Raw genomic sequence first — 13770 nt, forward strand, 5'->3', positions numbered from 1 at the left:
TGATTAAAATGTATTGCTGTCAGACGGGTAAAGTCTTGTTTTAATAGAGAGAGGTAAAGTATAGAGGTTTAAAATGACAATTATGTCAATGGTCCTTTAATAGAGCCTGTTAATTTCAACAAATAATTTTCGTAAATATGCCTGACAATTTTTTTTGGCATAAACTGCTATGACATTTTAGTGGGGGTCTTCTGTAAATAGAGAAAACAGGACTTTTTTTTTTTTCTTAGAAAGTATAATGTATGGAAAAATATTACATAATTTAGTTTGGATGCTTTACAATTCTTTTTACAATCGCTATGACAGGTTTTTTTCAATACATTTAACAAGTTTCCTAAACTTTTAACAATTAGCACAACATCCGTCTTTGTAGGCTACACAATTAACCCATTTCTTGTTGCTTTGATACAAAATGCATAGTTAACACCAATTTCAAATGCTTGAACTTTTACACACAAGCTCATTAAGTCAGTCATTCATTTTCTTTTCGGCTTAGTCCTTTGATTAGTCGCCACAGCGTAATGAACTGCCAACTTATCCAGCACATGTTTTACACAGCGGAGGCCCTTACAGCCACAACCCATCTCTGAGAAACATCCATACACACTCACACTACGGACAATTTGGCCTTCCCAATTCACATTTTTGGACTGTGGGGGAAACCAGAGCACCCGGAGGAAACCCATGCAAACTCCACACAGAAACGCCAGCTGACGCAGCCGAGGCTCGAATCAGGTGTGTCAGGAGACACGGTAAATGTACAGAGCTGGTGGTCCTCCAGGAACATGGTTAAGAAACACTTCCTTAAAGGGACTTTGGTTTGCCACAAAAAAAAAGAATACTGGTTAATGGTACCCATTGGCAACTATCATATGAAAAAACATGTAAATTAAAATTCATTTTTGGCTTTAATTTCTGATCAATGAGGCTTTATATGCACAGAACCACTTTATTGTATAAAAAAAGATCCTAAATTTAAACATTTTTGTTTGTAGAAAACCGATAATGTAACAATAAAATGACATCAACATCAATTTAAGTGCTTTTTATCTGCACTGTACTTGTAGACAAACACTGCGTCATTAGCTTGTACATCTGAACAAAGTACAAACGCTTGTTCAATGGGAGGTTTAAAAAAAGTGGTACCAAAAACAACAGACAAGTCACAATCTTGCTGGTTTCACTCCTTCTTGTTTCCCCATTTGGCCATCTTGTTGTTCACAGGAGTTTTCATGTACTTGTTTGACTTCATGTATGCTACAATCTTCTCGAGACTCTGCCAGAAAACAATTCATATTCAGCCACAGATAGTCAACATTATAACTTATTTGAGACTATCCAATCACATTGTTTGGGCTAATTAGAATGATTTTGTACGATCTTGTACAATTTGCTCATGACAGTTGGGTTTAGGGGTGAGGTCTTGGTGCATGCCTCATTTTAAAAACATCATAAGTTTCATACAAACTAGCCACTTTCTAACAATATGTAAAATGATTATATTCCACTATGAGATCGGGCTGGACTATTGAGTCATTACATGTGCCAAAAGCGAAAATCCAAACCTCAAAGTGATCCAGGAAAGATCGAAGGTTTCTGTAGTCATCCAGACACTCTGGGTACAACATACGATGTAAATCCAGCAAGTCATACATGATGAAATCCACAAATGTGATCTACATGAAGACAAAGGTGGGACAAGACCATTCATAACCTCATTCTATCCCCCCAAAAAAGAGCTTTCAAACTTTAAGGCTAATTTACCTTGTCCCCCGCGAACCACTTCCTGTCACCAAGGAAGTCAGAGAACTGCTTTAGAGGTCCTGGCAGCTTCTCACAGTAACATGGTTTGTTTTTGTCCTGCAATCAAAAACAGTCTGCATCATCTGAACAATTCTTTAACACTAATACATAGGGCTGCACAATAAATCGAAAAATTCTCATTAAACCCTGTACATTTACATGGAGGCCAATAATCTGATTTTCATACGATTAAGACAATACTCTGATTAAGAGTCTACCATCTAAACTGCTATTTTTGATTAATTTAATTTGATTAAGGTCATAATTGAACTAAACAGAAATCGGATTAAGACATGTGGAGTATGCCGATTTTAGTTGTGTTATTGAAGTGCAGTACAGACATGTAAACACTGCAATCAAACTATCACCGGATTTCCGCCGCATTTGCAATAGGATAGTCTATACACACACGGCTGTTTGACACTATTCTCAGCACCTAACAAGTCAGTGAAGGACCACAGACACCTGCATCACGAAATGCTGAGTTTTTTATTTTTTCCATAGTGTGCAGTATCAAATTCCATTAAAACAACACTCTCCCAGCAGTTTATACTCGCATCCAATACCTCGTTTGTCACAGGGGGCATGCATGCAATGTTCCTGAATGAAAGTGCCAAACTGCAGTTTAAGTGACAAATTAAAAACGAAACAGCTGAAATGACATGAAACTCCGGTGGAAATGTAGATAGTGTGGTGTCACTAAGATGTTAATTTAATGTTATAACCAGGGGCAGATTTAACCAATAAGCAAGGCAAGAGGCTGCTTTGGGCCCCAGGAAATCTGGGGGCCCCTGATAAATATCTAGAAGTATAAATTATACCTATAAACTATATATAACATCGTTTTCTACCAAATTTTGTATGGTGAGAGTTACAAATACAATTTTAACGTAGTTTAATATTATGTATTATCGAAATCACTAAATCCACCCCTGGCTATAACGTGTAAAATGGGATCATAAAAGGAACATTCAAAAACCAACACATATTAACACCTTAATCATATTATTAGCCATTTTTACTGGCAATTTTCCGGACAGGTCAGTATGTGTGAACAGGCCCTTTTTGAAAATACCGGTAAATTCGTTCCAACAGTTTCCAGAAAAAGAAGTTGTAACATTAACGGTAATTTATCGGAATGCTGCACTATGTGAATGCAGAAAGAAAATAGCTGGAAAGAGAGCATTCACGATTAGAACGCGCTGATGTGAGACGTCTACTCCAGCCGATCAGAACATTCAGACGCATTCACATCCGTGCTGTTTATGAAAATAAAAGCCTTTCAATATTTTTCCAGACACATTTAGCTGCTAGATGTTAGTCAGATAACGTTTCTATGCTCCTTCTTAATGCCAACTGTGTAACAAATTATTGATAAAATGCTTATGATTAACCGCTGTTTGTTTACCTTCAAGCTCTGCTTCCTTCAGTTGCTTGAAGCAGCCAGTGAGTGCAAGCACACACATATATTACTGTATGTACATCTCAACATGTGAAATTGTACCTCTATATATTTTTACCGAAGTTGTTTACAATACTCACAAAATCCATCCACAGAGTTTGTAATGTAGTCAAATGTTTAAAAATACAAGCGCAGTTATTTAGACGTCATTTCTGGTTAATGATGTCAGAATTTACCTGTATTTTGGAATGGATGTGTGAATGGTCTTTTCCGGAAAAATTCTGTAACGTCCTTGCCTGTGTGAACAGCGCCTTTTTGAATATAATGCTAAATTTACTGGTATCTCCGTGTGAAAGGGGTTACTGTCTTATTCAGATTAAGGCAAATCATTTGATTACTGATGTCTATGTAAACTGATGTCCTTTATGTGCGAAGCATTTGTGTGCTGCATGCATGGGTTGTTTATCCAAATCTGACCAATCAGATGGGGCCTTTACTATCTTCATCCCCACCTCTCCAGTAGGTGCTGTTAGGTGAACCTACAGCTGAAAAGAAATACTAATGCTTGTTGACAAAAGAGGAAAATGACAACAGCCAATAAGAATCTTGTTTTTTTTTTGAGCTAATTAAAAAATGTCAATGTGCAAAAACTTACCTGTTTAAATATGATCTTTACACTATTTTTTAATTGTTGAAAAAAAAAAAAGGCATTTGTAAAGGTAATAATATCATAAGAAAACTCAACAACTATATCAGATATATTCCTAATATCATGCAGCCCTACTGCATATTTATATGATCAGTCACTCACAAAGTCTCCATAGCAGAGCTGAATAAATCCATTGCGGAAGTCCATCGCCTGATTCTCCAATATGTCAACTCTGGTCTGTTCTTCTTCAGTTTCCCCACCTAGAAACATTCACATTACAGTAAAGTATACACTTTGGACACTATTTTCATTGATGTTTGAGGCAGAAAAATAAAGAGAACTTTTTTATGGAGATTTAAATGACTCCAGTACTTACAGAGGTTGTTTTTGCGGGCGATGTATCTTAGTATGGCATTGCTCTGAACTACCTTTGTATCACCATCCATTAGGTAGGGCAACTGGTCAACAACAAGGATCCTTAGTCATTCCATTAATGCTATTTTTCTATTTGTGATTATGAATGGAACTTACATTAGGAAAGGCCAGCCCAAGTTTGTTTTTCTCATTTAACCAACAGCTTTTGTCATAGTTGGGAGCTGAAAGACAAAAACACAATATATTCTGATTCCGTCATGGTGTTTACAGTGAAAATATCTGCTGAGTTAAAATTGCAGTACTCACCTTCACCACAGGAATAGAACTTTTCCTCATATTTAGTACCAGTGAATTCCAACAGTAGACGGACTGGTTGAGCAATCTGTTAACAGAATTGAGAGACAGTAAGTAAAGCTTAAAATTTCTGAACAAATTCTGGTTTATAGCAAAATTTTACATTTTACTTGCTGAAAAAAAGTGTGTGATTCTGCACCAACAATGAGGTTCATTCCGTGGTTCATGCTTCGCTCAAGCCAAAGAAAAGTGAGTGAGTGCACAGAACATTTTGCAGCAAATAAATTGCACAATAAAAAAATATATAATTGTATATTTTGCAATAAACTTAAAATGTATTGTTGTGTATAATGTATTGTTTTCAAATATATCTAATCATTTTTAAATTAGATTTGTCATCTGCAATGCTTCTTGTTAGAAAGGTTTTTTTTTCTTTAAGTTGTTATGTACAGTATGCAGTCTTTTACATTTGTCTTATTTTTAGACTTCTACATTTGACTATTGTGATTCACCTGGTAGATGTTTAGTTTGAGTCACAAACTTTTAAATTGGAAAAAAAAAAATCTGTGCAGGCATTAAGGTATTTTAATAAAAAATAAATAATACTGAAGGCAGGGTTTGATGTTTGGCTGTTTTCACCTTCTCCAGCTTGATGAGTGTTCTTTGGGTGTTTTTTTTTACTCTATTAATGTGTTAAAGTACACCGCACTTAACACAGAGTAAACTTTAACAAGCAATAAATAAATAAATAAATAAATAAATAAATAAATGTGAGAAGCTGCTCGCTGCAGAACATTTAGATAACAAAGATTTGTCGATCGGGTGCAAAACTTGCAAAGTAGCATATACATTCTAATAAACTAAGGTTTAAATTAATGTTTGCCAAGGGCTTTGGGGAAAAAAAGTCAACAGAGTTCAAGGTAGTGAGAAAATGCATTCATTCAAAGATTATCGCAGGAGCTTCGTCATAATGTACAGTAGTCGGAGTGTAACCACACCCAAGATTAAAATGTTTAACTTGCAGGTAAAATAATAAAATAAAATAGCATCAGTGGCCATGGAGAATAGAGACAGGTAAAAAATCCTTACATACTATAAACTTTCTTTTGATTTCTTTTAGTAGTAAGCAACAGTTTTTGTTTATACATAGCTTCAGTTGCAACGCATTAAATATATATATGAAATATTGGAGTTTTCAGCAGCTCTACGAGTGGGTTAATCTTATAACTGGTTGACACGTTTAGCAAAAAAAAAATCTCAGAGAATAAATGTTTAAACCAGTTATGCAAAATTACTTACCCCCGCGGATATCCCAGTATGCCAGCTTCATTGCCATTTTGCAGCCGAGTTCGTGCAGAAGCAGCGAGCGGAGAGGAATGGGCGCGCTCAGGTGAATCAGAGTTCAGTTTAGACTATAGGCGGGGCTACACTACACTGAGAGGCGTGTTCAGAACTGCAAGCTAAAGCAAGTGGTACTCACTGCAGAGCCATATGGGCAGAGCTGAGTTGAGCACCAGCAAGTGGGAGCTTGAGCTCCAGCTCCTCCTTCCTGTACTAAGCAGTCAGTGAAAAAATGCAACATTTAATTCCACTTTTACTGCACTATGTGAATTAAATTACTACATGCACCTACAATCCATTTGCAAAAAAAAAAAAAAAAAATACCACTTTTAGATTTTATTATTATTTTTTTTTATTTGCAATAATTTGATGTAAAGGTATGATTTCTGAAAATCAAGAAACTTTTAGGAATAACTAAAAATGGAGTTATCTGTTTTGAAAATAAACTCTTGATATATTAATAAGTTTCCCCAAGAATAAATATACTAATGGAACAAATCTGTGCTCTTTATTGGGTCAAAATAAGATAACGCATTTAATATTAACAATTCAGAAAATGTAGATCAACAATCTAAATAGTGAAGTCTAACAACAAAATGCTTCTTTTCTTTTTATGGAATCAATGTGAAAAAATCAAAGTGCAACACTCACCTGAACACATACAACCTAAACAGAAGTGCTTTTTAATTTCATTATTTCTATAGACAACAACTGAGAACTCAGACTGTTTGCGTTATGCATTTTTGATCAATAGTAATGTCAACTATCACTGAGATGAAACATTTAACTAATTGCTGGTCTATCGGAATGCTTTAAAACAGTGGTCCAGGGGTTCGTTCATACCTCGCTTAAACTGAGATGATTTGGCAAATCCTGGATATTTTAATCTTGATAACTGATCTCTGGATAACTTCAAGTTTTTGTTTTTTTTTCAATCAGATTACAATATTAGGATGAATCCATTTGAGCTTGCTGTGAGTGTTCATGTTTGTTGTGAAGGATTGATCCATCAATCCTCAAAAACATGATCAGCAATGAAGTGATTGGCTGACAGCACACCAGCCATTAATCAGCCATGTAAGCAAAATTCATAATAAATTAATGGTTTGTACAGGCTTTATGAGCTTTCCACATTTGATGTGGGCTATTTGTACAGGCTTTTCACATTCATGTGTCAAGAACTTACCAACTCATTAAGTTTTACATATGGAGCCAAAAAAAAAGTTCTTAATACAGTGGATAAGACAACTATTCTAAATAATTTGGATCAGGACTGCTGCTATGCCAACAACTCCTGGATGAGTTTTGAAGAAAGGAACCATCCCAGATTGTGCCAAATCATCTATATCAAATCCAGCCAACTGAGTGACCCATGTACTGTATGTAGAACAGACCCCTGATCTTGTTGGTTTCTCTCTTTCTTGTTTCCCCATTTGGCCATCTTGCTATTCACAGGTGTTTTCATGAACCTGTTTGACTACGTGTAAACTGCAATCTTCTAAAGATTCGGACAGAAAACACAAATTCATATTTAGTCACAACCGGGTTCAGCCACAAACATTACAACTTATTTAAGATTATAAGTTAGCTTGTGTGCAAAAAAACTGAATCCTAACCTCAAAGTGATCCAGGAAACATCTAAGGTTTTGTAGTCATCCAGACATGCCGGCTCAAACATGCATTGCTGATCCAACAACTCATACATAATGAAATCCACAAATGTGATCTAGGAGGAAGTGACAGTAGGATGTGCATATCAAAAACATTCTCACAGAATACATTGTCATTTACAACATCTATGAATTGACAAAATTATCATACTTCAAAAGATTAAGGCTCATTTACCTTGTCCCCAGCAAACCACTTCCAGTCACCATGGAAGTCAAAGTACTGCTTTAGAGTTTCTGGCGTTTTTGTCGTGCAGGCAAATTAATTGAAAATATTACTAATGACTCTTGGTCATCTTCTAAAAAAAAAAACCCACTAGTACATATTAAATAGTCCATTACAAAGTCAAAGTAGCAGAGCCGAAAAAATCCATTGCGGAAGTCCATCACCTGATTTTCCAAAATGTTAACTCTTATATGTTCTTCTTCAGTTTCCCCACCTAGAAATACATGGCAGAAAAAAATACATTATGTTATATTATTTTAAGTGATACTTGAAATAGTAAAAAAAAAAAATTATGAAAGAACAACTGAAGTTGCAGTTCCCACAGAGGTTGTGTTTGCGAGCATGTATCACATTATGGCATTGCTCTGGACTATCTTTCTGTCACCATCCTCTAAGTAGTGCAACTGAATCGACACACATGAACAGTAAGTTAATCAACATCACACTTGCAAGAGGAACATAGTAAAGTAAGAACTTACATTTGGAAAGTCCATCTTAAGTTTGCTTTTATCATTTAACCAACAGCTTCTGTCATAGGTGGGAGCTGCAAGACAATAATATGAAACTCACCTCCATGTTTACTTGGGGAAAAAAACTACCTATTATTTAGTTATATTGGATTTTACCTTCACCACATGATACAACATTTCCTCATATTTAGTACCGGTGTATTCCAACAGCAGACGGATTGGTTGAGCAGCTAGATGAAATCAAATTAAGTTGTATAGTTAGTTATAGATCATTTAATTCTGCTGGTGTAAAATGCCTTTTAGACATGATACTTATTTAAACAATGGGTTGTAAATACTTTGCACATTTATGTAGTGAATAATTTTGAACAAACAACTTGTTGAATAACTATTTATGAAAAATGCTGCCAAACAGATCTGCTCTAGTCTCTGAAACATAAACGTTACACAGTAAAAGTTATCACTGCAGTTAACTTGTCTTCAGTTCGACAACTTCCTCTTAAACTTTAAAAGGCAAACGTGGAAATTGTATGAATGTCTAGAATCGCAATTTTGCATGTGTCGCCACAGCCTAATAGACAAAAAAAAAAAACGCATTAAGTCATCGTTAAATGCTTTAAGGGGTAAATGTTATACAGCAAGTCTGGTTTTTACCACTCTGTCACAGCAGGCATGATCTGGACCAGTTTCAAACTTTCTCCGCTGGCTATCTATCATCGGTTCATTCATTTCTGAAGCCACGGTTTATCGTCAATCACAGACAGGAATGTAAAAAAGCTACGCATACGTATTTATCCAAACATGAAGAGCCGCGCAGAATGCATTTGGATGGCGACTGCATGAGAAGTTCTACTTATTGCGAATAGGAATATCTTACAGTTCGAAACATTGACCTGTTCTTACCCCTCGTATATCCCAGTATACCGATTTCATTGCCATTTTGAAAGGTGTAACCGCAGCCGACTCGGGTTTTTTATCGTTACACAATCAAACTAGCAGAAGGTTCGGGAAGCAAAATGGTTCAAAAAATGAACAAACATATTTTCACCGAGACTTGAGAAGCGAGTTTGATTTGATTACACCAAAGTATCCATTTAAAACACACGTGTATACTTTAATGAGTGCAATATAGCATGTTTTCAAACTAATTTTCTAGCAAGTGTATTACAATTTACCAAAAAAAAAAAAAAAAACCTTCGTGCAGGATCAGCAAGTGGGGGATGAATGCGCGCCCTCAGGAGACCAAGGGGTGCAGTTTCACTCAGGGGCGTGTCCAGACTGCACACGCTAAAGCTAAACCAGCAGGTGTCCCATGCTAACATAACAGTTTGAAGCTAAAAGAACAGAATACCATCCTACTAAACAAGAAGGCTCAAAAATGAAACAAAAAACTTGTATAAATGTCTCCGTTTTAGGTTAAACTAAACAATCAAAGAGCATCAAGTAATGTGCGTAAACGTATTCCACTTAAACAGCAATAAGAGCATTCAACTGCATATGGTTGAGTTCATAAGCAAAAGTTTTTATACATTTTCTTCATTAAAAATATGATGTCTGAAAAAGGAACTCCAGTTGTAGTGGTTTGGTTTCCATTGTTTTTTTCCCCAATGGGCTCTATGCACAGCTAGAGTTTTAAAGCCGACGATAAACTTCCGTTAAAGCTTAATGTGAATATTTTCAATTTACAAGGTGGTTTTACAGCATCCATGTTGTAATGTAATTACAATACATTCAGTTAAATAGACTAAAGCATTAATTTAGCTGCTCAAGCGTAAAACGAGATGAAAGACCGTTGTAACCATTAGCGCCGACAGTAGCAACAGGCTAGCGCAGAAATTCCATAGAAAAATACTAGGGTAAATAAACAGTCATATATTTTAAAGATATGGTAGGGGGAAATAAAAATTTATTGCAGTGCTTTTTGTCCAATCTGAGACCCACTTCATATCATAAATCTAACAGGCAGTGAAGATCGCTGTTTTTTTAAAGAAATCAGATCTTAAATGTGACAATTTTGTAATGGAAGACTGTTCACCGGAAGCCCTTGGGCTGCCTGGCTGTAAATGAAAAGTCTGTGCATATAGCCCATTGGTATTCTTCAATACACAGCAAAAACATGTTATCTGAAAATGACAACATTGGATTATCTGTTTTTGCAAATAATATTTTAATAATATAAAATATTTATTAATAGGTTTCCCAAAGAAAAAAAAAATACTGAATGGAACAATTCTGTGCTCTTTATTGGGTCAAAATAAGAAGGTGCATTTAATGCTTTGCTTACAATTTAGACAATGTAGAACCACAATCTAAACAGTGAAGCCTAACACACGGAAATGCTTTCTTTTCATGGAATCAATGTGAAAAATCAAAGTGCAACACTCACCTGAACACATACAACATAAACAGAAGAGCTTTTTTAATTTCATTATTTCTAGACAACAACTGAGAATTCAGACTGTTTGGTTATGCTTTTTTGATCTACACTACTGTCAACTATCACTGGGGTGTACATTTAACTAATTGCTGGTCTATTGAAATGTTTTAAAACAGTTGTTGGTTTCACTCCTTCTTGTTTCCCCCATTTGGCCATCTTGTTGTTCACAGGTGTTTTCATGAACCTGTTTGACTTCATGTATTCTGCAATCTTCTCAAGACTCTGACAGAAAAACAGCAATTCATATTCTGTCACAACCGGGATCATCCGTAAACATTACAACTTATTTGGGATCATCATATTGTTCCGTGCAAGTCCTAACCTCAAAGTGATCCAGGAAACATCGAAGGTTTTTGTAGTCATCCAGGCATGCCGGCTCAAACATGCGATGCTGATCCAACAACTCATACATAATGAAATCCACAAATGTGATCTAGAGGAGAGGAATGACAGCAGGATGTGCATATCAAGCAACTAATCTTATGGGATACTGTCTGTTTTTCCAAGTTCTTGGAAAGTATAACCATGTTTCAATAAAAAGATTAAGTCTCATTTACCTTGTCCCCAGCAAACCACTTTCTGTCCCCAAGGAAGTCAGAGAACTGCTTTAGAGTTCCTGTTAGTTTCTCACAATAACTGGATTTGTTTTTGTCCTGAAAGCAAATTCATTGAATTGAAATTATTACCAATGATTGAATCATATTCTGAAAAATCCGTCAACATTGTAGAATATTACAAAGTCCAAGTAGCAGAGCTGGACAAATCCATTGCGGAAGTCCATCGCCTGATTTTCCAAAATGTCAACTCTCATTTGTTCTTCCTCAGTTTCCCCACCTAGAAACAAGACAGTGAGAATTTTTACATTTATTTTAAGTAATGCTTGAAATAGTAAAACCATTTTGAGGAACAAATGAAGTTGCAGTTCTCACAGAGGTTGTGTTTGCGAGCGATGTATCTCATTATGGCATTGCTCTGGACTATCTTTCGGTCTCCATCCTCTAGATAGGGCAACTGGTCAACACAGAAGATGGTTAGTTAATTCATGTCATACTTTGCAAAACAACATAGGGAGAGTTTAGAACTTACATTTGGAAAGTCCATCCCAAGTTTGCTTTTCTCATTAAACCAACAGCTTTTGTCATAGTTGGGAGCTGGAAGACAATAATATGAAATTCACTTCATGATTATATGAAAAAATACATTTTTTATACTCGTTATATTGATTTACCTTCACCGCATGTATAGAACTTTTCCTCATATTTAGTACCGGTGTATTCCAACAGCAGACGGATTGGTTGAGCAAGCTGTTAATAGATGAAATAAAAGTTGTGCTGTATAGTTCATTTCTGCAGCCGTTAAATGCTTTTAGTCTTGAAATTATACTATCTGACCCTTCCAAACCATGGGTTGTACATACTTTGCACATTTATGGAGTGAATAATTCTGACCAACTTGATGAACAACTCGTCTATTCATGGAAACACATATCTGCCTTACATGCCACACATATCTGCCTTAATCTTCTGAGACATACACAATCAAATATTTTTTTTAAATGACTGCAGTTAATTTGTCTTCTGTTCTCCTTAAATATTAAGGCAAAACAACATAGAATGCGTGATGAGGATTTTTATGATGATTAGTTGCCAAACAACTCACAGCAACATTTGACAAGAATACTGTAAAACCATCCCATAAACACGTGAAAAACTCAATTTGCCCAAAGCATTTAGTGTAATGTTAGCTCGAATTACAACAACAAGTTAAGTATTTCGTCGTAATTTTGAATATTAGTGTCGCCACACCCGACAAGGCTTAAGATAATTTTAAACATAACTGACATATAAAGTACGTTATCACCGTAACTAAACGCCAAAACGCGTTAAATGATCTCAATATGCGTTTAAGAGGTTATGTTACACAGTTCCGCGTCACACAATAAGGCATCCATTTGGAGGAGTTTCGAACTTTCTCCACCGACTGTCAAACAAGTTACCACGATTTTTTGTCCATCGAAGACGTGAATTTAAACAAGCTAGGCATATGACGTGGATTTTACGGTTTTCAGATATAACGTAATAAACAGCACAGAATGCAATTATCTTATATGATAGCGACTGCATGAGAAGTTCCGTTTTTTTTAACAGAAATCAGATAGTAATATTTTAATACAGTTAGCAAATTTACGACTGGTTCTTACCCCGCGTATATCCCAATAAGCCAATTTCATTGCCATTCTGCTACAAGAGGGTGCACCGCTGCTCTGCTCTTCAAAATGAAGTGCAGGAGGACGCACCATATAGACGGAATGGAGGAGGGGGCGTGTGCGCGCACGTGGGCTCTGTGCGATTAGACTCAATTTAAAGGGAAAGTACCCATTTCTTTCAGTGGGTGCTGAACACTATGCAATATTTCATTGTTTAATTTTGTGCAATAACATATGCATTGTGAATACATGCATATGTTTCAGTATTAAGTCCTCAGAAAAATTTATTTGATTATTTAATGAAAAAACAACAGCAATTTGGGGTTTTACATTTGGGCTTTGGAGCTGGACATTGGCTTTAAAAGCCCGAAGAAAAGCTTAAAAAATAGATTGTCTCAATTGCAACCTTTATTTTTTAATAAGATCATTGCTTAATGGTAATTTTGACAGTTTATTGGTGTTAATGTGTATTTCTTTCTTGATATGCAATATGTAATAGAGTTAGTCAGAACTATTAAAACATATTTAATTGTCTTATTATATGTTGTTATTGTATTTTTAACACAATGTATGCATATATGTGACCAGTATTAAAGCAGAATGGCGGTGTAAACAAATAAAAGTTTATTAGAATCAGTTTAAAACACATTCACTTCATAATGTGGCAAAATAGGTGTTTGCTTTAATTCCACGTTTGCTGAAACAAAGCAATAAACTATATTTCAACAAGTCTGCAAAATGTACTGTAATGTAACAACCTTCATGCTCTTGTAAAACAAATGGTTTAAAGTATTAGTTCACCCCTGCTGTTAACACATTCAGGGTATATCCAAGATGACTTTAGTGCTGGTTTACCACAGAGAATGGGGATGCTTGTGTTGCATCATTCAAGTAAAAAAA

At 35.6% G+C, this 13770-nt stretch overlaps 2 protein-coding genes and 1 pseudogene across 2 annotated transcripts; all 3 read right to left on the bottom strand.

Moving 5' to 3' along the window:
• Positions 1-885: 885 nt before the first annotated feature.
• Positions 886-5890, bottom strand: LOC130233515 (glutathione S-transferase Mu 3-like). Its single transcript, XM_056463589.1, has 8 exons — positions 5824-5890; positions 4536-4611; positions 4386-4450; positions 4231-4312; positions 4017-4114; positions 1765-1860; positions 1566-1676; positions 886-1276 (listed from the first exon to the last, which is right to left on the bottom strand). The coding sequence occupies exons 1-8, from the start codon at positions 5857-5859 to the stop codon at positions 1181-1183; spliced, it is 660 nt and encodes a 219-aa protein (XP_056319564.1). The 5' UTR covers positions 5860-5890; the 3' UTR covers positions 886-1180.
• Positions 5891-5999: 109 nt separating this feature from the next.
• LOC130234056 (glutathione S-transferase Mu 5-like) lies at positions 6000-7793 on the bottom strand (annotated as a pseudogene).
• Positions 7794-10449: 2656 nt separating this feature from the next.
• On the bottom strand, positions 10450-12974 carry LOC130233516 (glutathione S-transferase Mu 4-like). Its single transcript, XM_056463590.1, has 8 exons — positions 12865-12974; positions 11893-11968; positions 11751-11815; positions 11594-11675; positions 11401-11498; positions 11222-11317; positions 10987-11097; positions 10450-10886 (listed from the first exon to the last, which is right to left on the bottom strand). Exons 1-8 carry the CDS (start codon positions 12961-12963, stop codon positions 10743-10745), a joined length of 771 nt encoding a protein of 256 aa, XP_056319565.1. The 5' UTR covers positions 12964-12974; the 3' UTR covers positions 10450-10742.
• Between the last annotated feature and the right edge of the window lie 796 nt (positions 12975-13770).

Source organism: Danio aesculapii, chromosome 8, assembly GCF_903798145.1.
Source record: "Danio aesculapii chromosome 8, fDanAes4.1, whole genome shotgun sequence".
NCBI lineage: Eukaryota > Metazoa > Chordata > Actinopteri > Cypriniformes > Danionidae > Danio > Danio aesculapii.

Coding starts and splice junctions, on each gene's coding strand:
- LOC130233515 (XM_056463589.1), bottom strand. CDS start 5,859: ATGGCAATGAAGCTGGCATACTGGGATATCCGCGGG. Junction 4,451..4,535: donor GTTCTATTCCTGTGGTGAAG/GTGAGTACTGCA, acceptor TTTGTCTTTCAG/CTCCCAACTATGACAAAAGC. Junction 1,677..1,764: donor AGTGGTTCGCGGGGGACAAG/GTAAATTAGCCT, acceptor GTCTTCATGTAG/ATCACATTTGTGGATTTCAT.
- LOC130233516 (XM_056463590.1), bottom strand. CDS start 12,963: ATGGTGCGTCCTCCTGCACTTCATTTTGAAGAGCAGAGCAGCGGTGCA. Junction 11,816..11,892: donor GTTCTATACATGCGGTGAAG/GTAAATCAATAT, acceptor ATTGTCTTCCAG/CTCCCAACTATGACAAAAGC. Junction 11,499..11,593: donor CGCTCGCAAACACAACCTCT/GTGAGAACTGCA, acceptor TCTTGTTTCTAG/GTGGGGAAACTGAGGAAGAA.